General features: G+C 37.3%; 3 protein-coding genes across 6 annotated transcripts; 2 read left to right on the plus strand and 1 right to left on the minus strand.

The window, feature by feature from the left end:
• Window positions 1-697: 697 nt before the first annotated feature.
• LOC126716727 (peptide chain release factor PrfB2, chloroplastic) lies at window positions 698-4,405 on the plus strand. The gene is made up of 7 exons (XM_050417675.1): window positions 698-1,560; window positions 1,999-2,211; window positions 2,709-2,810; window positions 2,997-3,134; window positions 3,326-3,630; window positions 3,737-3,890; window positions 3,975-4,405. The coding sequence occupies exons 1-7, from the start codon at window positions 931-933 to the stop codon at window positions 4,107-4,109; spliced, it is 1,677 nt and encodes a 558-aa protein (XP_050273632.1). The 5' UTR covers window positions 698-930; the 3' UTR covers window positions 4,110-4,405.
• An 8,890-nt stretch (window positions 4,406-13,295) lies between these two features.
• LOC126716728 (uncharacterized) lies at window positions 13,296-17,142 on the plus strand. 3 transcript variants are annotated; one of them, XR_007652245.1, is made up of 6 exons: window positions 13,296-13,448; window positions 13,563-13,685; window positions 14,690-14,805; window positions 15,474-15,567; window positions 16,632-16,792; window positions 16,879-17,142. XR_007652245.1 is itself a non-coding variant. In XM_050417677.1 (5 exons), exons 2-5 carry the CDS (start codon window positions 13,575-13,577, stop codon window positions 16,680-16,682), a joined length of 372 nt encoding a protein of 123 aa, XP_050273634.1. In that variant the 5' UTR covers window positions 13,296-13,448; window positions 13,563-13,574; the 3' UTR covers window positions 16,683-17,142. The 3 variants fall into 3 exon arrangements, 2 of the variants coding, with proteins under 2 accessions (XP_050273634.1, XP_050273633.1); XM_050417677.1 differs by having other exon boundaries at window positions 16,632-17,142; XM_050417676.1 differs by lacking the exons at window positions 16,632-16,792; window positions 16,879-17,142 and having other exon boundaries at window positions 15,474-16,123.
• A 1,491-nt stretch (window positions 17,143-18,633) lies between these two features.
• On the minus strand, window positions 18,634-21,818 carry LOC126716730 (uncharacterized). 2 transcript variants are annotated; one of them, XM_050417679.1, is made up of 6 exons: window positions 21,397-21,818; window positions 21,022-21,252; window positions 20,758-20,931; window positions 20,526-20,632; window positions 19,967-20,268; window positions 18,634-19,852 (listed from the first exon to the last, which is right to left on the minus strand). In XM_050417679.1, the coding sequence occupies exons 1-6, from the start codon at window positions 21,571-21,573 to the stop codon at window positions 19,206-19,208; spliced, it is 1,638 nt and encodes a 545-aa protein (XP_050273636.1). In that variant the 5' UTR covers window positions 21,574-21,818; the 3' UTR covers window positions 18,634-19,205. The 2 variants fall into 2 exon arrangements, with proteins under 2 accessions (XP_050273636.1, XP_050273635.1); XM_050417678.1 differs by having other exon boundaries at window positions 18,634-19,876; window positions 21,397-21,816.
• Window positions 21,819-22,391: the final 573 nt, after the last annotated feature.

Genomic DNA, 22,391 nt, shown 5'->3' on the forward strand with positions numbered 1-22,391 from the left:
TATAATATACTCATTTTATCATGCTTCTAACAACTATGATTAGAATTTGTTCAAATTACAATTTTACATAATTAAATCCATCCATCATCATTTATTGTCTATAGCTTGAGTAATTGTTTAAAATACAATCTTTACATCCACATTTGTCATTTATACAACTATAATCTTCACAAATCAAAATAAATTAACATTCCAAAACATATATGAATAAACAAGCTATAAATTAACATTTCAAAACATGTGTAATGTCATAATAATAAGTTTATTTAATAAACATATATCAAGCTATAAACGAGGTTAAGCTCGACATATTTTGTATCAAGCCCTATTGTTCACGAGCTTGTTCACAAACAATTTTTTTTGCTTGAGTTCAGCTTGTTTATCAAACAAGTCTAAAACTAAGGCTCAAGCTTGGTTTATTTGTAAACAAACAAATATGAACAAGTTTTTTATCGAGTCGAGCTCGAGTTGTTCATGAACGGCTTGGTTCGTTTACGACCTTAGTTTTGATCAGTTTGACTGTGTTTTCTTGTTTAGTGTAAAGCTTGATGATTTTGCTTGGTTTGAAATTTGGGGTTTATGGGTTTGGCCCGAATGTGCTGTGCCTGTGATAGACACAGACACCAAAAGACAGAGTAGAGAAACGTTGGAACTAACGTTAGTTTTGATTCGTGCTCTGTTAAGTGTGTTGTTTGACGTTGGATATTTGAGGCAATGGATTTATTTTAAATCAATCTCAGCACTTAACAGGACACTCTCCATTTCACCACGAAATTTGTGGAATATACTTACACGACATCGTTTTAGAGACAGTCTTCCTTAAACCCTTCAATCTGTCTTAAACCCTAACATTCCAAATCCAATCCAATCCAAAAAAAAAATTCGCCCTTTGTTTTTCCCAATTCATTTTACAAAATCCCCTTTACAAAAATGTTAAATTCCAAACTCAGAAAATCATGTAGAAGCTCCACAATTTCTCTCCAAAACCCTAAAATTTCTTATTTTTTCTCTTCATTTTCTCACAAATCCACAGAAACCCCATCTGGGTCTTGCCAATTCTCTCATTCAGCACCAGAAAACCCTATTTCAACATCTGGGTCTTGCTCCAATTCACTTCCAAGTATCAAAAACCCTAATGGGTTCCACCAAAATCCACTCTTTTCATCACTCTCAGAATCCAAAAACCCTATTTCAGCTTCTGGGTCTCCCGGTTCTAGGCCTAACTTTTCTGGGTTTTGCCCCAATTCACTTCCAAACACCAAAAATCCTAATGGGTTTCACCAAATTCCACTCTTTTCAACACTGTCAGCTTCTGGGTCTTGCTTCAGTTCACTCCCAAGCAGCAAAAAGCGTTGTCAGTTTCACCAAAGTCCAGTCATTTGGACACAGTCTCACTATTTTAGTACTGAAGCTGTTGTGGAGCCCTCAACCACGGACGGGCTCACCGTCGAGGGGATTATGGCTAGTAATTGGACAATTCTTGATGAGAGTGAGAGTGATTGGAGGAGTCATGCTGCTGCAGTTGCTCAATCCATTCATCTAATCAAGAAGCGCTTGAAGGTATAACATGTAATGTTGTGTCTGATTTTGGTTTTAATGCATTAAAGTCTGTTCCTTTAGCTGAAAGTTAAATCATTCTTGGTCATATGCAGTAGTATGAAGTCTGATACGGTCGTGTGTTGGTATAAAGTTTGTTTTAGTTTTGTCTGATCATAAGAGGTTAATCAAGCATTAATTTGGTTTATATGTCTGTTGTGTAGCAAATTTTAGGTTTGGATAGTTATTCATTAAATTTGTTTAAGCATAGTTTTGTGTATATATTGAGATTTAAGCTATCAAATATGTGTATTTGTATTTGCTGGTTTTCAGTTGAGTCTGAATTCTGAAGTATAATTTTGCTTTACATTTCTGATTATAAGGGTTGAAACAAGTTTTGATTTTTGTTTTTATATAATATATGGCAATGTGATGTGTACTTTTTGTCGTGTATGGTGGCAGTGGAAGAAATTGGTGGTTAGGTTGGATATGTTATCGATGCAGCTGAATAAGCCAGATATTTGGGATGATCCTGTGCATGCTGGTAAGATAAGCCGTGAACATGGTTCGCTTATGGGTAAAATGAAAGAAGTGAGGGCATTTGAGCGAGAATTGTTAGAGCATATTGACATGATTAAGCTTGCTCATGAAGAGAATGATGTGGAGTTGGAATCGGTGGGCACTCACTTCTTTATCTAGGCATGTATCCATTCTAATTTTTTAATTTATAGCTTGTATACTATATTGAACAATGTGGCAAAATTTTTGAAATTTTTTTCTTCATTTAATATATGGTGTATAGTGTTGCCAAAACTTTGGTGAACATGCAATTCAGTGTGCAATGTCAATAATAACTGGAATCAGCCATTTTTATATATATATATATTGACTGTGATTGTCTTGTGTAGATGATGGAGCAAGATCCTGAGAAATTTTCTTTCTTTCCTAACATTTTATGGATGAGATAGCTTGCTTATCTTTTCAATAGATTTTCTTCCTAATTTAATGTTATGAAAGCAAGCTACATAAATATTCATTAGTTCTACAGATGTTGAATACTTATCCTAATATTCAGCCTTTTTCTTTTAAGTTATAAGGTAATACTTGGTTTTTTCTTTTCTTATTGCCTAGATACCAACTTGTATACATGTTTGCTTGCCTTCTCTTTGCAGGAATCATTGAAAGCTTTGCATAGGATGAGAAAAAATTCAAAAGAGAAAGAGCTTCAAGCTATGTTAGCTGGAGAGCAGGATCCTTGCTCTTGTTACATAGAGGTTATTTTTATATATTGTTGTAAAAGACTAACAGCCTTTAAGTTCATTGCATCTTTTCCACATTAAATGCCTTCATGTGTTTTCTGAATCTTGATAACATGAAAGTTTCCCATGTTTCATTTATATATTTCTTCCTTCTCCTTGTTCACTAGTAGCGGTGGATGTACTTATATGTATATGATATAGGTTCAAGCTGGAGCTGGGGGTACTGAGAGCATGGATTGGGCAGCAATGGTTATGCAGATGTATAAACTGTGGGCTCAGCAACGTAGATATAAAGTAACTGTGGTGGATGAAATGCCTGGTGAGATTGCCGGAATCAAGGTTCATCTTCTCACTAGTTTCTGCTTATCCTTATCTTTGATCAAACTTATTGTTTGTAATGGATTACTTGCTTATTAAAGGAAATTGGCAACACTCACTCCTAGCAACCTACCTATGCTGCTATTGAACAGTGGATAGGCATTATTATTTATACTAATAGTTTTTGGTTTTAAATGATTATGTTCTTTCAGCGGGCAACAATCAAAGTGGATGGTGAATATGCTTTTGGATATGCCAAAGCAGAGGTAGGAGTGCACAGGTTGGTACGTATCTCCCCTTTTGACAGTAACAAGCGCCGCCATACTTCATTTGCTGCTGTTGCTGTAATTCCAATCATGGGTGATGGATCTACCCGTGTACAAATCAATGAATCTGATCTCCGTATTGAGCGATTTCGTGCTGGGGGTGCTGGCGGCCAGCATGTTAATACGACTGAGAGTGCTGTGAGGATAGTTCACATCCCTACAGGAGTTACTGCCACTTGTCAAAATGAAAGGTATGAAATGTGGTGTGTAAAAGTTAAGGAAAAAAACCATTCCTTTTTGCTTTGTTGTTTGGTTAGTTTTCTCAATTCCAAAGATACATTTATGTTGAAAACGCAGATCACAACATCAAAATAAGGCTTCAGCTATGGCTGTGCTTCAGTCTCGATTGGACCAACTTGAGATGGCTCGCCAGGCTCAGATGAATGCGCTACATACACAATCTCTCACTGACATAACTTGGGGCAGCCAGATCCGTAGTTATGTGCTCCATGTATGATCTGGGACCTTTCTTGTTTGTTAGTATTACCATGGACAATCTAAGCATCATTAACTTCCTCTACTATTTTCATTGCAGCCTTACCGCATGGTGAAAGATCTCCGAACTAGCTATGAGGTCTCAGATCCTGATTCTGTCCTTGAAGGAGATCTGGATGGCTTCATCATGAGCTATTTGTCAGCCTCCTTGGATAAAGATGTAGATGACCAATAAATTCAGTTACAAGATTGTCATGGCATGATGCATATAGCAGAGCTGAATCCATGCATGCGTGAACATCTGACTAATGATACAGGCCAATGAGCTGCAACAGCATGGAATTTTGATAGTCATCAAGAGATAAGATAGTTGAGTTTAGACATGGGTTTGCAATATTGGGTAAAGGATGGAAAGAAAAATCCTTCGCATAATTATTTATTTTTGTCTCGTGATGGAATTCATTGATGCCGAGTATTTTGGTCAATAATTTCTTATGCAATGAAATAATATCCTCAAGTAAATAAACTCTATATATATATATATATATATATTTTTTTTTTTTTGCATTGTTTAGTGCTGGTTTTTGCACCCATTTAGATGATTTGCAATCAAGTATGTTCTTGTTTTCCTGCAATAACTGTAGGATTTGCTGCAGTTGGTATGCTTTGTCCTCACAAAACATTACATGATGTACAGTTCTAATATTATAGTTGTAAAACAGGCACTAATGTGGAAAGCAGGATGAGATCCCTTCTCATTTAAATCCTCTAATTCTCTCCATGCAACACGAGGTATTACTTTTGCGATGTACCCACTATCTAGAAAGTCGTAATATTACTTTTGCGATTATTTTTTTTAGCATATAACTTACCAAGGGCATTTCTTCTTCTCATTCTTTCTATTTACTACCAAAAATCAATTCTTAAAAAAAAAAAAAAATCCTTAATGAATTACAAGATTCTTAGCAAGTAAAATTAGTATTAATTAAAAACCCTTTTTAATGACCAAAAAGATATATATATATATATGTAGGGACACGATTCGCGTTGGACCACAGTAGGGTAGGGTTCGCACGTAAATGGACCCGTACAATATCATTTGTAGAGAGTGGGGTCGAAAGGCTAAGTCATGTTTACTCAGCCGTGGTTTTGTTAAGTTGTTCATGCATGATCTAGAGGTGTTCACCCCTTTAGGTCATTTTCTTTCCGGAAGCCTCCCTCTCCTTTAGGTTGCAAATTTTCCTTTTATATTAGCATGCATTCAATTTCCTTCGTCCACGTGTAGGGTCGAACTTTCCTAGCCTGACACTTGTCCCATCAGTTTAAAACCTGAGTTGTTGGGAGTGGTTGAGTAGGCTAAAGAGACACGACTCTGTGAGAGACAAAGCTCCGTCTAGGGCAGGTAGTTTGGGCAGCCTGTCCTAGATATTTTATATTTCTTACAAGATTATCCCTTTGCCGCTTTTACCCCTTTCCTTAGTGTAGCTCTGGGCTAACCGAGGGCTGTACCTTCCTCGGCGGCTTCTATGGCCCATTAGTGCTTTGTGTTTATTGGGCTGGGATTACTATCCTCCTCGGCCTGGGCCTTAAGTATCCCTGTGAATAGGTGGATCTGGCCCATCTGTTGTCGGGCCCCACAATAGCCCCTCAAAACCCTGCTATCCAACTCCTCGGTTGGAAAGGTGGGTTTTGATAGTACCGAGACTTTATTGCGGCTCATTAAGTTCGGCCCTTGATCAACGTCAGCGACTCTTCACCTCCCCAAGCAATGCGCCGGTCTACGTGATATTTCCCTTGACTTACGCGTGAGGCGTTTATTCCGTTTGGTTAGCCGTAGTGCGCTTTTAATGTCTTCTTTTTACGAGGCCTCTTAACTCTAGCGGTTAAGGATAGCTTGGAGAAACGAAACGGTTTGGCATTTGCTAGCAGATTTCTTAGAGGATCGGAACGTGTCACGTACCCTCGTCTTTTTCCCCTATATAAAGAGAGAAGACAAGAAGGTGATTCTCTCATATGCGAATCCCTTAGACTTTTCTCAGAATCCGCCTCTTCCCTCTGGTTATTCCTCATTCGATAACACGTCCCCCATAGTGATCAGCCATGAATGAATCTTTCCTTTCCCAGAAATACCCTACCTTAATGAAACTTGAGATGGCTCGGTCGGGGCAAGGGTGGTGGAGACTCAAGGTTTGTCTCCCCATTCTTTTAGCCAAAATCCGAAGCAGGGGCTCGTCACATCCTATTTCCGGTGTGACTGAGTCAAAAACCTCCCTTGTCATCTCCATCTGCTCTCTCATGAGCATACCTAATAAGGCTCCCCTTCTCCCTCTTTTGCTCCTTTTATTTTCTTTTCATTGCTTCTCTCTTCTTCTCCTCCTTCCCGCTCATGTCCTCCATCTTCTTTTTCCCTTGCTTTCTTCAGCAACAAGAGCTTGTTGAAGTGCTTCCATGTCTTCTAATTCTTCTTCCTTCTCCTTCATTATTTTTGTATAAGGATCTTCTCCTGACATGAACAGTACTGAGGCATAGATTTCAGAGATACTTTGAAGGCGAGTTCAGAAGACACCTAATGGTTTATCTATTTGTATTACGAATGTTGTTACTGTTTTAGCAGTTCATTTTTTGTATAGGCTTGCGTAAGCCCTTCCTTGTACGTTGTAATAATAATTTTTCATATCAATAAAAGTTACTGTTACTCTATTTCGTATGTCTTATTTATATATTCTAGCAAATGCGAAAGCGCTGCTCGGCATAATAGTATAGCATTTGAATCAATAATAACTAAGGACGAAGTAATCGTTGATAAAAAGATGCCACGATAATTTTAACAAAATTATTATTCAATATAACAGTCCGACCAGTAAGGAATGAGACTTATCTTAAAATTAGCAGTGATGGGTGTCAAATGTCCGATTAGGTGTGAGAAGTATTTATCCGAGGACATGTTACCCCTCGGATGAATGGCCTCCTTAGGTTGACGATCATTAGGTTGCTCTGCCATCTCCACGAGGCGTGAGCATTAACCTTTTCCATTATTTAAGCCGAAAAAAATCCCTTCATTAGGGCAGCTGATTTCCAAAGAAGCTTGAGTCCGAGGACTTTGCAAAACCTGGGCTTTGTTCAGGACTTATACGTTTTATCTTATGCACTTGATTTTTCCCCGGAGGCTTGAGTCCGAGACTTGGGTTTTATCGGTATTGGGTTTTACCTTTTAGCATGGGTCCGAGGACCATGCGAGCCTTAGGTTCTGTCCGAGACCAATGTCTGCACTAGTACTTGGTTTCCCTTTTAGCCTGAGTCCGAGGACCATGCAAGCCTTAGGTTCTGTCCAAGTCCAATGTCTGCATCAGCACTTGGTTTCCCCTATCTTTGAGCATTTCCCGAGGTGCCCAAAAGTGACTGTCCTCGGCCATGGCCGCTGCTCAGCGTCGGCCAAGGTACCTGGGCCCTTACACAAAGCGGCCCCGGGTCCACGAATCCACCTAGCCTATGAATTAAGAGATATTTCTGCAACTTCTGGTCACGTGGTACTCTCTGATGTCACGATGACCGAAGTGCGCCTTTACGAGGCTCTTTAATCTTGTGGTTGCAGTTGATGTTGGAAGTTGAGCCAAGACCACTTTGTCTGTAGTGCTCCTTGGGACGCCGCATGAGTTGACTACCATCATCTTGTCTTTTCAAATAAATAGGAGGGAGAGATGGTTGCTTTATATATAACACCCCTTCTTTCAGTTTTCTCTCACATCACGCTTCCCACATCCGGAGCTCTCCTTTCTTGGCATAACATGTTGAAAACGAGGGTTGGGAATAAAGAACTTCCTCCGCCGCAGAAGCGCCGTGTCTTCATGAAGCTTATAACAATAAGGCATGGGCACAGGAAGCACAAATTCAGGAGAGTACTCCCCCTCCGCCGAGAGGGAAAGGAATCTTCCCCTCTTTTAGTCAAAATCCGAAGCAGGTTCTGTTCATGCCAGAGTTTTGGTACGGCAGAAGAAGGGTTTTCCTCCATCAGCGCCTCCGCTTTGCGGTAGGCGTATATTTAGAGAAAGCCCCATCACCTTCAACTCCCTACACCTTTTCTTCAATGGTGTCAGGTTCAAGTTGAATCTCTTTCGCTGTTTGAGTTGTGGGCAAGTGAGAGCTTTGAAGAAGAGCAAGGTCTTGGAGCTGTAGCCAACTTCTCCTCTGACCTACTTCCTCGGCTTTTACTTATTCTCTTGTATCTTCCTTTCTTTTGGTCATGTAGTGAGCTTTGACACAGACCGGTTCTAGCTTTTCATTGTACATTGTACTGTCTTTTTGCTTTAGTAAGAAATGACGATTTCTTTATTTATTCTGAATGTTGTTCCTTTGATAAAACCACTTTGTGAGTTGGTGTACTCCATGTGTGTGTTTCTCCTCGGCAGTATTCAGAGCAAGGACTCTTGAAACCCGATTCAACTAATTCTAATCTATGGACACTAACAGACATGATAATAACTCGTAGTAAGTTAAACTTAGGAAACTAACCGAGATGTCGATTGAACGCTCTGTAATAAGCGTGGGAATATCGTCTGAGGGTGACGAACTTTGAATAATTCATCCGAGGGCACGACCAAGCGTTGCGTGACTTTGGTGGTGCTTTTGGAAACTCGTTAATCCATTCCATACTGGTCCCTTTAGTGTTAAGGGTTCAAAAGCAGACTAGAGAGTCCATGTAACACAGCTTTTCCATTTAAGTAGTTGGTTTCCCCAGAGGCTTGGGTCCGAGAACCATGCAAGGCCTTGGTTCTGTCCAAAACTTGTGTGATGCTTTTTAAGTAGTTGGTTTCCCCAGAGGCTTGGGTCCGAGGACCATGCAAGGCCTTGGTTCTGTCCAAAACTTGTCTTTGGTTTCCCCAGAGGCTTGGGTCCGAGGACCATGCAAGGCCTTGGTTCTGTCCAAAACTTGTCTTTGGTTTCCCCAGAGGCTTGGGTCCGAGGACCATGCAAGGCCTTGGTTCTGTCCAAAACTTGTGTGATACTTTTTAAGTAGTTGGTTTCCCCAGAGGCTTGGGTCCGAGGACCATGCAAGGCCTTGGTTCTGTCCAAAACTTGTCTTTGGTTTCCCCAGAGGCTTGGGTCCGAGGACCATGCAAGGCCTTGGTTCTGTCCAAAACTTGTCTTTGGTTTCCCCAGAGGCTTGGGTCCGAGGACCATGCAAGGCCTTGGTTCTGTCCAAAACTTGTGTGATGCTTTTTAAGTAGTTGGTTTCCCCAGAGGCTTGGGTCCGAGGACCATGCAAGGCCTTGGTTCTGTCCAAAACTTGTCTTTGGTTTCCCCAGAGGCTTGGGTCCGAGGACCATGCAAGGCCTTGGTTCTGTCCAAAACTTGTCTTTGGTTTCCCCAGAGGCTTGGGTCCGAGGACCATGCAAGGCCTTGGTTCTGTCCAAAACTTGTCTTTGGTGCTTTTTAAGTAGTTGGTTTCCCCAGAGGCTTGGGTCCGAGGACCATGCAAGGCCTTGGTTCTGTCCAAAACTTGTCTTTGGTTTCCCCAGAGGCTTGGGTCCGAGGACCATGCAAGGCCTTGGTTCTGTCCAAAACTTGTCTTTGGTTTCCCCAGAGGCTTGGGTCCGAGGACCATGCAAGGCCTTGGTTCTGTCCAAAACTTGTGTGATGCTTTTTAAGTAGTTGGTTTCCCCAGAGGCTTGGGTCCGAGGACCATGCAAGGCCTTGGTTCTGTCCAAAACTTGTCTTTGGTTTCCCCAGAGGCTTGGGTCCGAGGACCATGCAAGGCCTTGGTTCTGTCCAAAACTTGTCTTTGGTTTCCCCAGAGGCTTGGGTCCGAGGACCATGCAAGGCCTTGGTTCTGTCCAAAACTTGTCTTTGGTGCTTTTTAAGTAGTTGGTTTCCCCAGAGGCTTGGGTCCGAGAACCATGCAAGGCCTTGGTTCTGTCCAAAACTTGTGTGATGCTTTTTAAGTAGTTGGTTTCCCCAGAGGCTTGGGTCCGAGGACCATGCAAGGCCTTGGTTCTGTCCAAAACTTGTCTTTGGTGCTTTTTAAGTAGTTGGTTTCCCCAGAGGCTTGGGTCCGAGGACCATGCAAGGCCTTGGTTCTGTCCAAAACTTGTGTGATGCTTTTTAAGTAGTTGGTTTCCCCAGAGGCTTGGGTCCGAGGACCATGCAAGGCCTTGGTTCTGTCCAAAACTTGTGTGATTCCTTTTATTTGCTTGTTTTCTGAAGGCTTGGCTCCTCGAACAAGGTGGGGGGAGCTGGCCTGGTGTTTGAAGCCCCTAGGCTTGTCTATGTCGTCAACAACGTGGAACGTAGCCCCTAGTAAGAGCTTATGTTGGAACATCAGCAATATGTCGCCGGTGATATAGGCACCTTCATAGCCCCTTGTTCGACAGAAGCTCAACTTCACCATCACTCGAGCTAACATGCAAGCCTCCCCACAGACGGCGCCAATTGTAGGGACACGATTCGCGTTGGACCACAGTAGGGTAGGGTTCGCACGTAAATGGACCCGTACAATATCATTTGTAGAGAGTGGGGTCGAAAGGCTAAGTCATGTTTACTCAGCCGTGGTTTTGTTAAGTTGTTCATGCATGATCTAGAGGTGTTCACCCCTTTAGGTCCTTTTCTTTCCGGAAGCCTCCCTCTCCTTTAGGTTGCAAATTTTCCTTTTATATTAGCATGCATTCAATTTCCTTCGTCCACGTGTAGGGTCGAACTTTCCTAGCCTGACACTTGTCCCATCAGTTTAAAACCTGAGCTGTTGGGAGTGGTTGAGTAGGCTAAAGAGACACGACTCTGTGAGAGACAAAGCTCCGTCTAGGGCAGGTAGTTTGGGCAGCCTGTCCTAGATATTTTATATTTCTTACAAGATTATCCCTTTGCCGCTTTTACCCCTTTCCTTAGTGTAGCTCTGGGCTAACCGAGGGCTGTACCTTCCTCGGCGGCTTCTATGGCCCATTAGTGCTTTGTGTTTATTGGGCTGGGATTACTATCCTCCTCGGCCTGGGCCTTAAGTATCCCTGTGAATAGGTGGATCTGGCCCATCTGTTGTCGGGCCCCACAATATATATATATATATATATTTTTTTTTTTAAACTTGTAAGAAATACTATAAATAAATACTCCACCCCTCCTCTAGGAGAAATTCTTGTCTAGGCATATAAGATACTTTCCCCTCTTCCCTCTGGGACCATTCACCCGACCAATAACAGAAACCTAAGTGAATATACACACACATATATATATATATATATATATATATATATATATATATATAAGAGAAAAGTGTCACCCTCAGCCCACCTCAACAAAACAGTATGAGAAATTCTCAGTTTTCGTTTGCTTCTCTACAAATTTATTTTATTTTGTTCTATTAGTTTTTTCATTGAAAATAAAGCTTTAAAAACAAAAAGAATATTTTTCTTCTTTTTGCAGGCAAGTAGGAAACAGTTTGAAAAGAGAGCGAGATATGGAGTGGTGCTCATCAGTAGTAACACAAGAGGATGGGTTGGAATCTCTAATGAATGATGTTGAATCCACACACAAAACCATCAAATTTCCACTGATTTTTGCCAATCACAAATTCCAGAACTCCATCGTACTGACTTTGAACGAGCGTTTCCTCCAAACTCATTCCAACCTTGATGATCTTGAGTTTCACCTCCCAACACTGCCTCCTAGCTTTGCCACCACTGATAATCACCACTTGTCTCCTGCCACCGCACAAACGATCCCATCTACTAGTACTACCAGCATCATTCTTGCGTGAAAGAACGGTTTAATGTGATTATCAATTTGGCAAATGTTTTATCGAATTTTTTTTATAAAACATTTTACAAGTTTAACAGAAAGTTTTATGATTAACGGAAAAAATTGTCAAGATTGACCAAGGTCTTATAACCAAACAAATAATAGAAAATAATGAAAATATTTTTCAAAAAATATTTTACTTCAAAACAAATGAAGCCCTAATTGAGAATATTTTGCAATATTTAAAAAGAAAACTTTTAGTGAATTACTGAAACATGTATCCTTCCACGTCTAAAAAATAATAATTTGGAGTGAGAGACATGTACAAAGTAGCAACTATCAGTAGGGGTTACAATTCATGTTAGCGGGTCTTGTTCACGTCTTGTTGAGGTATGGGTATTCAAATACATAGCCCAACCCCAACTTAGCTCATTTAATAACCATGTCAAAAGACTCAAAACTTGTGACCTAACATAATCTATTTATTAATCGGGTTGACACAGCACTACCTATTTAACTTGTTTAATACACAATCTAAGAAAAATAAAGCAAAAAGAGAGTTTATTTATTTGTTTTGGGTAAAAGGGTTAGGAACTTTAGAGTTTCAATGCTAAATTTATCAATACAACCATTAAAATTCTTTTGATTACTCAATTATATTTATACTTCAAATGTATGTTAGAAATGAAATCTATTTATATAAATTAAATAATTTAAGGTTGATTGCAAGTTAAGCAAGTCAATATGGATTCGACTCATTTATTAATCGTGTTAAAATATGTCAACCTGCTTTGACAAGAACCCAATTATACTAAGCATTAACCTGCAAAAAATGGTATTGTATTAATGTCGTGTTAAACAATACCACCCCTAAGTGTTGGTAAGTGAAAAAATGGGGAGGTTTGAACTTGTTCAATGAAGAGTGGCTTGAATTTCTCGAATTTAAAAAAGAAAAAGAAAAAGAAATTATGTATATTACCTTCCATGAATCCTCAATAAAATAGGTAAGGCTATGTGAGAAGGCTATTTTTGAGAGTTAAGGAAAATGAACACCAAACAATTCAATACATACGAATTGATTAATTTACACGGATATCCTCACTCCCTCTCCTTTTTTTTTTCTTTGATAGAGAAATAGAAGTAGGGGAGGAAGATGAGATTTGAACTCCAAACCATAAATGTGACACTATAAAGGATAGTAAAAAAAATGTTAGAGATATTATAAGGATATTTTAGACTGTATACAAAGATTTTTATACTCTTAATATATAGAGAGGAAATGTAAGGCATACATGTTATAAGATGTAAATAATTCAAGTTTGTTGTAACAATAATGCTAGAGCATAGACAGATAACAAAATTTATACTTCTTTTTCACATCACATTTGTAGACTTTAGTCGGTTTCACATTAAACCAATCACCGCTTTTATTATATATTAATCATAACTTATCATCTCATAAAGTGAAAATAAGTTTTAAAATTTGTTACGTATCTAGAATTTTTATTATGTAATATATTATAAACTCAATTTAAAACACTAATATTACTATTTTCATATGTGAGTATTACTGTTTACTAAAAAAATTATTACAAAAAAAGTTTGACTTCAAATACATACGAAGATGTTTTTTTTTTTAATACGCTATATAACTATAGAAGGACTGTAAATATATAATTTTTGCCGTATAATTTTATTTAGAAAATATCTAAGAGGAGCTGATCTTTATCAACTTTTCTCTTATAAACACAAAAACTACCTCTGTTTCGCTAGACACAAAATCACGAAAGAGAAACACTAACAACCCCAAAACATACACACCCGGGCCGAAACATAAACACAGAAACAGGTACGAGAATTTCTCAGTTCTCTTTTTACTTTCTCTACAAATTTTAACACCCTTTTAGATTTTTCATTGAATGTCAGGTTTTAAAAACAAAAAGATCGATATTTTTTTTCCCAGGAAAGAGAGGAAATGGACTCATGTTCATCAGTGATAACTCCAGAGGATGTGTTGGAATCGCTAATGAATGATGGTACAATAGACTCGCTCAGATTGAAGATCATCAACCAGCTCAAAGCCAATGTAAATTGAAAAAAAAAAAAAAAAAAAAAAAAATCTCTTCCTTCACATTTCTCTTCTGGGTATTCTTTATTTTTTATTTTTTCAAGTTTTTCGGGTGATTTAAATTTTGGGTTTTTTTTTTTTTTTTATATATTTTTTTAAATTATTTTTTATAATTTGTAATTTGAGAGCTACTGGGGCAATGAAGGCGTTGAGTTTGATGGGTTTTGTGTTTGATTTGAGTACTAATTTGATATACATAACACTTAATGATATCAAAGGTCCATGTATATAAGCACACATACACATGATGGAGCTGTCTGTTACATATGAGTTTTGATAATAGAACCCTCCCAATATTTAGTGCAGAGACTTTGTTGTTTGTAACAAAAAGTTCCCTTGTTTATAAGTGTGTGTGCGTCTTTTTTATTAGTGAGGTTTTATATATACAGCTTATATATGTATTTATGTAAATTTTGTTGATACCAGTTAGTTCTTAGTATAAGTCCTAGCGTTGGTATCACCAATTCTAATTCTTGAACCACATTGCAATTTGTGTGGTCTGCACTCTGCAGTAAGAATTTGTGGGGATGTACTAAATTTTTGTGAATTGTCAACAGTACTGGTAGACTAAAGTGGGTTGCTTATCCAGATGTTTAGAAGAATCAAGTTTAGAAATTTATTGGTGAATTTTTTAAAATTTTAGGTTCATGGTGCTAGCTCCCGTTGAATTTCATTAGGCCAACTAGTTGTCCATGTTTATACAATTCTTTTAGTCTTAGGGACGTGTTGTGACTTGATGAGTTTGATGCCGCCTATGTGAGTGAAATTCTTGGATTTCATAAGCAAGTTCTAGCACCAAGTATTCTCTCCTTTGCTTAATTCTGTAATTAGAAAGGGAGGAATGGAAGTAGTGGAAAAAGTTAAAATCAATAGTTGTCAAAGATATCAATGCTTAAGGAAGTACTGGTTTATTTTGATTTTAATGTGAAATTTTTGTATGTCCATGCTCTTTGTTTTTGCAGGAAGAGCTTAAGAATACTACTATTAAAATGGCTGAACAGAGTAAAGTTCTTAACACCCCTGGGGCAGAGAAACAAACCAAAAGAGAGTTGTTTGATGCACTAAGGCAGGAACTTGAGTAAGTTTTAGTGTTTTTTGTCCTTTTTTCATTTGTCTTTTGAGGTAGAAATAGCCTCCCAGGTGCGCACTAAAGGCATTCACTTACTTTTTGGAAAACTCATAGCTTTTACGTGGTTGTAAAAAGGCTTTAGTCGTCTGTTGGACAGTTGTCATTATCTTAAAGTTATCTTAGTAGTATCAAATGTTAAATAGGGACTGAGTTTACAGTACCATGAAATTTCCTTAACTTTGTCAAAAATTAATAATATGACCAATCCAGTGTAACCAATTTTGATGATTGATGTGGATGGATATATGAAAATAATGAATGAAACTTGAAAGTGGGTTTAGCAATTTTGGGCAGATACCCTGTATGTGGGCTGAATCCATGTGGGTAGATACCCTATATGTACATACCTTAGGTGGTTCAAAGCTTAAATCAACTCTCTGTCAAAATTTTAGTAATGCACATGAGGATAGAGCTTTCTTTGTCCATTGCCACTTTTTTTACTCTGAACCTGGGATCTCTAAGTGGATATGTAAGAACATCTCACATTGCCAGCATTTGTGGTTTGTTACAATGTCATGGTTTAGAAGGGGTTTCCAATGTGTGACAATACTAATTTTTATGGCACTTGTGACTACTGAAGCTTCTGTAACTTATAATTTTGTATCGATTTCATACAGAGCTCCAGTGCTGGAGAAAGCTTCTAAATCAGTTTGGGAGCTAATTTTGGACAGTAATGGTCTGGGGAAGGAAATTAGTGAGATGGTTGAAAAGGTATTTTCTCGATTGAGTGGTCGGGAACCTCCATTGTTTCCCTTGCCAGACGGTGTGACTCATATTAATAAAGAAATTGAGAATGAAAAAGAAAAAGGAAAAGGAAAAGAATGGGCTAATGAAAACAAAGAAAAGGAGAATTCTCCCTCTTCATTAAAGAAAAGGAGTTTTAGTGAATTGAATGCAGGAGGTGCATGTGAAGCTGCAAGCATATCTGGTGATTCTCCAGCCATACTAGAAGATTCTAGTAAATCACCCAACCAAGTTTGAAGACACGAGTCACTATGTCATGCCAAGAGACTTGTGGCTCAATGCCGTTACTGTTTTTTTCAAGTGGAGAACCTGGGTTCAAACATCACCTCCCCCACTTGAAAGTTACAAAAAATGCCACTATGCCAGTTCCCATATCATTACTTATCAACAAGAGTAACTTTGTCAAACGAGCTATTTATAACAAATGTGGGGTGGTGCAAATCTGGTTATTTAGTCTAGATTTTGATTTGTCATCAGTTTCTTAATTCATTTTAAATGGAATAAAATTAACATTATTAGGCTATCTAATTCTTTGGTTGCAATTCTTTAGGCTATCTAGTGTTTCATATTATTAATGAGGTACTTATTTGGAATAAAATCATTTACTTATAAAAAAAAAAGAAGTGAACTTGGCAACTGATGTCTGAAACTATGTTTGCACAACCATTGTGCTGTATGATGTTAACTTGATTCATGCAGTTTATACCATAGCAAAGTATCGTGAATATTTCTATGAGGGATGGTGGTATCTGTTGCTTGAATTAGTTAGTGCAGAATTTAGATGGACTTATTTTGTAAACAGCATACTTGCACTTGGGTATATCAGATCTCATTTAGTGATTCATTTTCACTATCACAATGAAATCTCATTTATGATTTCCACTGCTGTCCTCTGGGGTGCAAAGTTGCTGCATGAAATAATATGTAATGATATGTTTTTTCTTGGTAGATTGAAACAGATTATATCTATCTATCTATCTATCTATATATATATATATATATATATATTTGAGCCTAAACTTATTGTACAGAAAGCTGCAGCAGTGTATGGCCATTGTATGGAGGTTTCTGATTCAAAGTAGACCAGGTTTCACATTATCCAATTTCAATCATGCAAGAATCTCCGTTGTGTGGTTGGAAAGTATTTCAGAATAAAATCAAGTCTGGATACAGGTTCTTATATGAGGCAGAGGTATGTTCTTTCCCATATTCATGGAACCTGTTCCCAATTCGTTTGTTTGACAGTAATCTGGTAAGTTGGAACATTCTTTGTAACAGGGCATGCTTTACAGTTAAGGGTGGTAGGTCTGTCATTGTTTGGAACAGAGGGTATCACGTTTTTTTCTTCAAGGACTTTGTTTTTTGGACACAACTATTTTTGGATACAAAAAAAAGAAAAGTTTATGTGAAGATAATAACATAAGGTTCTAACCAGCAACATAGTCATTTCAGACCCAAATATGTTCGTGAAACTATTTGAGGCAAGATTGGCAAATTGTTGGGATTTTTGCCGCGCAGCTTACTTGGAATGTCTTCAACTAAGGACTCTGTTTTCCATTTGATTTGTTGCCTTTGATCATTCTTTCTATCTCCTTGCAACCATCATGTGAGTTGATGTTTAGGTGAATCGCTTTCAATAGAGCTTCCCTGATCGCCAGACACCCTACCATCAATCTTCACTGCACCAATACACTAAAACATCCGGCACAAAATTGCATTGTTAATTTCCTGATAGGTTTTTGATGGTACTCTGAAGTCACATGATCTTATTTTGTTTTATATTATATTATATTATATTATATATATATATATATTGAAAAAAAAACTTGAAAAAAAGTACACCCCAAAAGAAAATCGACTTAGACCAACTTATATACAACTCTCAAAAGGACAACTAGCCAGAATACAAAAAAAAAGAACTCAAAAGAGTGGTCAAGACCAGGCAACTGGCATGAATGATTTTGATGCATGCTAAGCATGGGCATGTGCCTCTGTTAGGACGTGGCTGCCAATTCTCTTGATGCAAAAGACCTCAAACATACTGCCAAGAGTCCTAAAATCACTCTGCAGAGCTGCTATAGTCCAATTATCCTTCCAATAAATAGCTTAGAAGCAATATTATTTCTTGTGATCACACCAAGACTATGCTTATGCTTCTTTAGCAGTATGGCTAGAGCTTTACTCAAAGTCAAGTTCCAAAAGGGGATACATAACCAAATAACTTCAGGCAGGCTTTTCAATAACATTTTCTTTTTGGTTGCAAAAACTGAATATTTGGCACAAAAAAAGGCTTGGCAAAAGAGATTGAAAGAGTCTGCTAATATACTTGGTTCTTATGTCCTTCAACCAACTCAAAATCTATTCCCTAATACAATGACATTGTATACAATCAGATCTAGTTGTCAATTGCAAACCAAACTAGACAGCCCTAGTGAAAGTACAAGAGATGAATGAATGATCAACTGACTTTCTTTTGAGAGGCACGGACACAGCATTTTGGGCAGCATGTCCGTATTGGACACGTCACGGAGACACAAAACGGGACACAACAACACAACATTTCTTGAAACACTAGAATACAACATGTTAGGGTCACGGCAATTAATTAATTAATATTTTTTGTGTGGATATATTTTACACGTTTTTGGGTATAATTTATGTTGGATACGGCAACTACTTTATCCGTGCTTCCCAGCTGCTCATTTATATTAGATGGTGGTTGTATATTTAGTATCCACTAAACTCTGCTCCTGTCTTAGAAACGGATATGAAAAACACTAGTACACTAGGAAGCCCTTGCAAAGGGAAGCAAAATCATAGAGATGTTGTAGGTTTTATTTATAATGCGTGCTAAAAGTAATACATTCGTAACTCAAAAAAGTGAAATGAAAGTATAGTGAGTTTACATGATAAGAAGGATTTGCAAAGCACATACTTCGAAGCTAGAACTGCTTCACACAACAATATGGAAATCCAAAGTTCAAGACTACCTATTTTTCTATTGAAAAACAAAAAATCTAGTAACAAAAAAAATGTAAAACTTTTGCCACAATTCTCTGTGTGACTGACTATGATTGGTAGAGCAAAAATAGTTGGTCTATGTGAAAGTTGAAAATAATATGTATTTTGGGAGAGGGAGGGAACCTAGGGAAGAAGAATTTGCTTGTAATACTACAAGAACTCACTAAAAAAAAAATCGTACCTAGTACACAAATTACGATCACTTTTAATTGAATCCTCCAATTGCCTATTTACAAAAATCTAAAAAAAAAATAAAAGTTGGGTACAATTGCCTACTGACAAAAACCTAAAAAATAAAAGTCATACCCAATGCACACATTCTAAACAAGATGACTTCAAAATGAATCCTCCAATTGCCTTGCATTGTTAAACAAGATGTGAGACACATGGTGTTTACCTTCAATTTTCTCTTTGAACAGGTTAATTCTTAAGCTTGAATCTGTGACTTGTATTTTTTCCACTTGCCATCGCATTGGGCTCGACCATGATGTGCTTTTATTATCATCCTTCCCTAATATTATTACTCACTTTTGAATCATGCGCTTTATTATCATCCTTCCCTCATATCAATACTCGCTTTTGAATCATGTCCAGTGATTGTCCCCATCAAAATTATTAGTAGTTGTGAAATCTACCATTGTTGGATCATCTGTATCAACTTTAGGATCTGGATCAAAAACTGTATCCATTGAAGTGTTGTTCCCAGGTCGATGCATCATAAAATTCACATTAGGATCTTGAGATTGAGGTAGCCAGTTAACAGACTGTGGATAGAGAGTGCTACTTGCAGGTTGCTCTTCTGTTGGCAACGCCATCAATGAACCCAAGGAGTTCACCCTTGTGACATTCCGCACATTTTTCATACCTGTGTGTTCAGCTTCACCCAACAAACAGTTTTCGAAGTTGCTTGTTGGGTTCATTTCTTTTTGCAAGTCAGGTACTAAGTTGTTCAATGACTCCACCTCTAAGTAAGGGTCATAACCAAATTGAAATTTTTTGTCACTCAGCAATCGGCTTTGAATATCATCTAGGATTTGAGTGTCTGAATTAGGCCAAGCTGCTGACACATTATAGTTTTGACCAGATATGGCTGGATTTACTTGGGTTGGTATAGCCATAGAAAATGGCCCTTGCATTTGATCTCTCCCTAGAACGTTTGCAGGATTAATCATCCTTTGATACCACATTGCCATCCTTGGATCATCAACTCCTTGGTTGCTAATGGCTCCATCTGAATGTGGAGAGAAATCCATAACTATATCATCACAAAAGAATTGAAAAACCAAGTTAGAGTAAAATTGAAGCCTTAGAATAGTATGGAATTGGAATATGCACAACGCAATACCTGATATTGGTGAAGTTGAATTCGTTGTAAGAAGGTATTGTTGGTGGGCTTGTTCATATGCCTGAATTTGTTGAATAGATTTAAATGGCGAATGCATACTCGAGAATGGTAAAGGTAACTGCCCGTGTCTATAAAAATCCAAAGAAAATTCTTTACGCCCATTGTAGCAATCTGTATGGAAGTAAGGAGAACTAAGACTTGGGAAAGGTCTTTGGCTCAACTTTAACAAATTGGGGTCACATTGCAGGAGCTTCTCATAGTGTTTGTCAAGGGTTCCTGGAGGAAATTCAAGATAGTGCAACCTGAGGATAGCATGCCAACAGCAAAATTCATTATAACTTGAAGTCTTGAACAGAATAAGACATTTACAACTAGAAAAATAATTCATTAATTGGCAAAAAAATCATTATAACTCCTAAAACAGAATAACACATTTACAACTAGAAAAATATGTGTTCAAAGATGTGACAAAATAACAAATGAACTAAACAAATATTGTAATGTAGAAACCAAAAGCAATGTCAACTATAAAATTTCAAAAGTAGAAAACAATACAAACCTGTAAGTTTGAGCTTGATTATCAGTAAAGTCTGAACTAATCTTCCACATGGTGTGTTTGCGCGGCATTGGATTACTTTCGTCAAAGAAAGCAGGACGATTGTTAAGCTGAAAACAGTTCTAACCACATCAAATTGAGACTCAGAGGAAAATGAAACATAAAACAAAATAATGAAACTAATATTAAGAAAAAATTTAATAAAAAAAAATGAAACTAATATTAAGAAAATAACCTCAATCTCTAGAATTCCAGGCTTATCTTCCAAAATTCTAGCTCGAATTCCTATAATATCAGACCATTGTATTTCAATCTTTTTCTTCAAAGCATTCTCTAGAATTTCCCACACTAGTTTTCGCTTGGCATAATAAATCTTTACTACTAAAGCACCTTCACGTGGAGGCTGTACCTGCACATTTTTTTTTTCATTTTTTTTAGTTATGTTATTGTAAGAATAGAGTTTAAAATTTTAAATTGTGGTAAACAATTGAGATGTTACCATCCATGAGCCTATTCTTAAGAGTGATGCACCGAAATTTGAAGCCTTCAATTTCTCAGAATCGCTAATAAACTTTGCTTCTGCTGCAGCACTTGCTTTAAACTTTGCTTCTTTTGCTGCACTTGCTTGTGCAGCAGTATCATTAACTATGTTGTATATAAAGTCCAAGCTTGACTCCGAAAGTTTCAAACCCAACCATGGTAAACTCATAAGAGTTTGATTGAGATAAAGCTGATAAAAAAAATTAAAAATATAAAATAATTGATTCTACTTAAAAAAACCAATCGAAAAAACTCATTAACACGAACTCAATGATTAAAACACATCGAGAAAAATAGAAAAACACATCTGAGATAAAAACAAAACAAAACAAACCTTTTCGATGTTCTCAACTGTTGTTTTTGCTTCCTTCAGTCTCTTCTTTGCTATTTCTGAAATCTGAATCCAATAAGATGTCTCTTTCCTACTATTCACAGAAAGAACCAGTGGCCTTTCAGATCCTCCACGTCTCTCTATTAACGTAGGAATATGACCATCGTGGCCATGCACCATGACTTTTATACTTGCTTCTGCTGGGTTTTTTTGCCGCTGTTGTTCTGGTTGCACAGAGAACTACCATTCATATATATGTAGATGTTGACTCGCTGCTATGGCTGCGGGGGACTTGAGTAAAACGAAATTTGTGGGAGTGAAGTAAACCCAATACTGAAACAGAAAATTACACCTCTTTTATACGAAGATGAAACACCACTTTTATAGGAAGATGACTCATTTTTCACGGTTCCCTTTCTTTAAGAGCTGGGATAAAGGCCTAAAAGAACTTGAGACATATATGTCACTATTAAAAAAGAATTTACTATACGGTAAACAACCTTAATAATTATAGCAAAACTACTTTAATAATTTGTTATAATTATAATTATATTAATGAATGAGAGTACTTAGTTAGTGTAACCAACACTTTTCGGATCAATAAAAAATTATTTTGAGAGCAATTTTTCAAAAAGATTGGTAAATTTAGAGGTGAAAATATTAGTTTAAATAATTGTGAAGAGATATTTCATCGGCAAAATATTGTTTTAAACATTTGGATTTTTTTTTTTTTTTTTTTTTTTTATCTGTTAGCTTTTGAGAAAAGAAATTACAGTTTTTTTTTTATATAATAATTTAGAGAAAATAAATTCACATTTGACACGCTCAAACAGCAAGCTCTGAAATCCCTACGTTTTTTTTTTAATTTTTTTTAATTTTTTTTTATTTTTAATTTTTTTTTTTAAAAAAAATGAACCATAGTTTGTTTATCTAACTAAATAACTATAACCTAATTTAACGTCTGGATAAAAACTATGTTGAATTTTACCCTTCATCTA

This window comes from Quercus robur, chromosome 3 (genome assembly GCF_932294415.1).
Source record: "Quercus robur chromosome 3, dhQueRobu3.1, whole genome shotgun sequence".
In the NCBI taxonomy this organism is placed as follows: Eukaryota; Viridiplantae; Streptophyta; class Magnoliopsida; order Fagales; family Fagaceae; genus Quercus; species Quercus robur.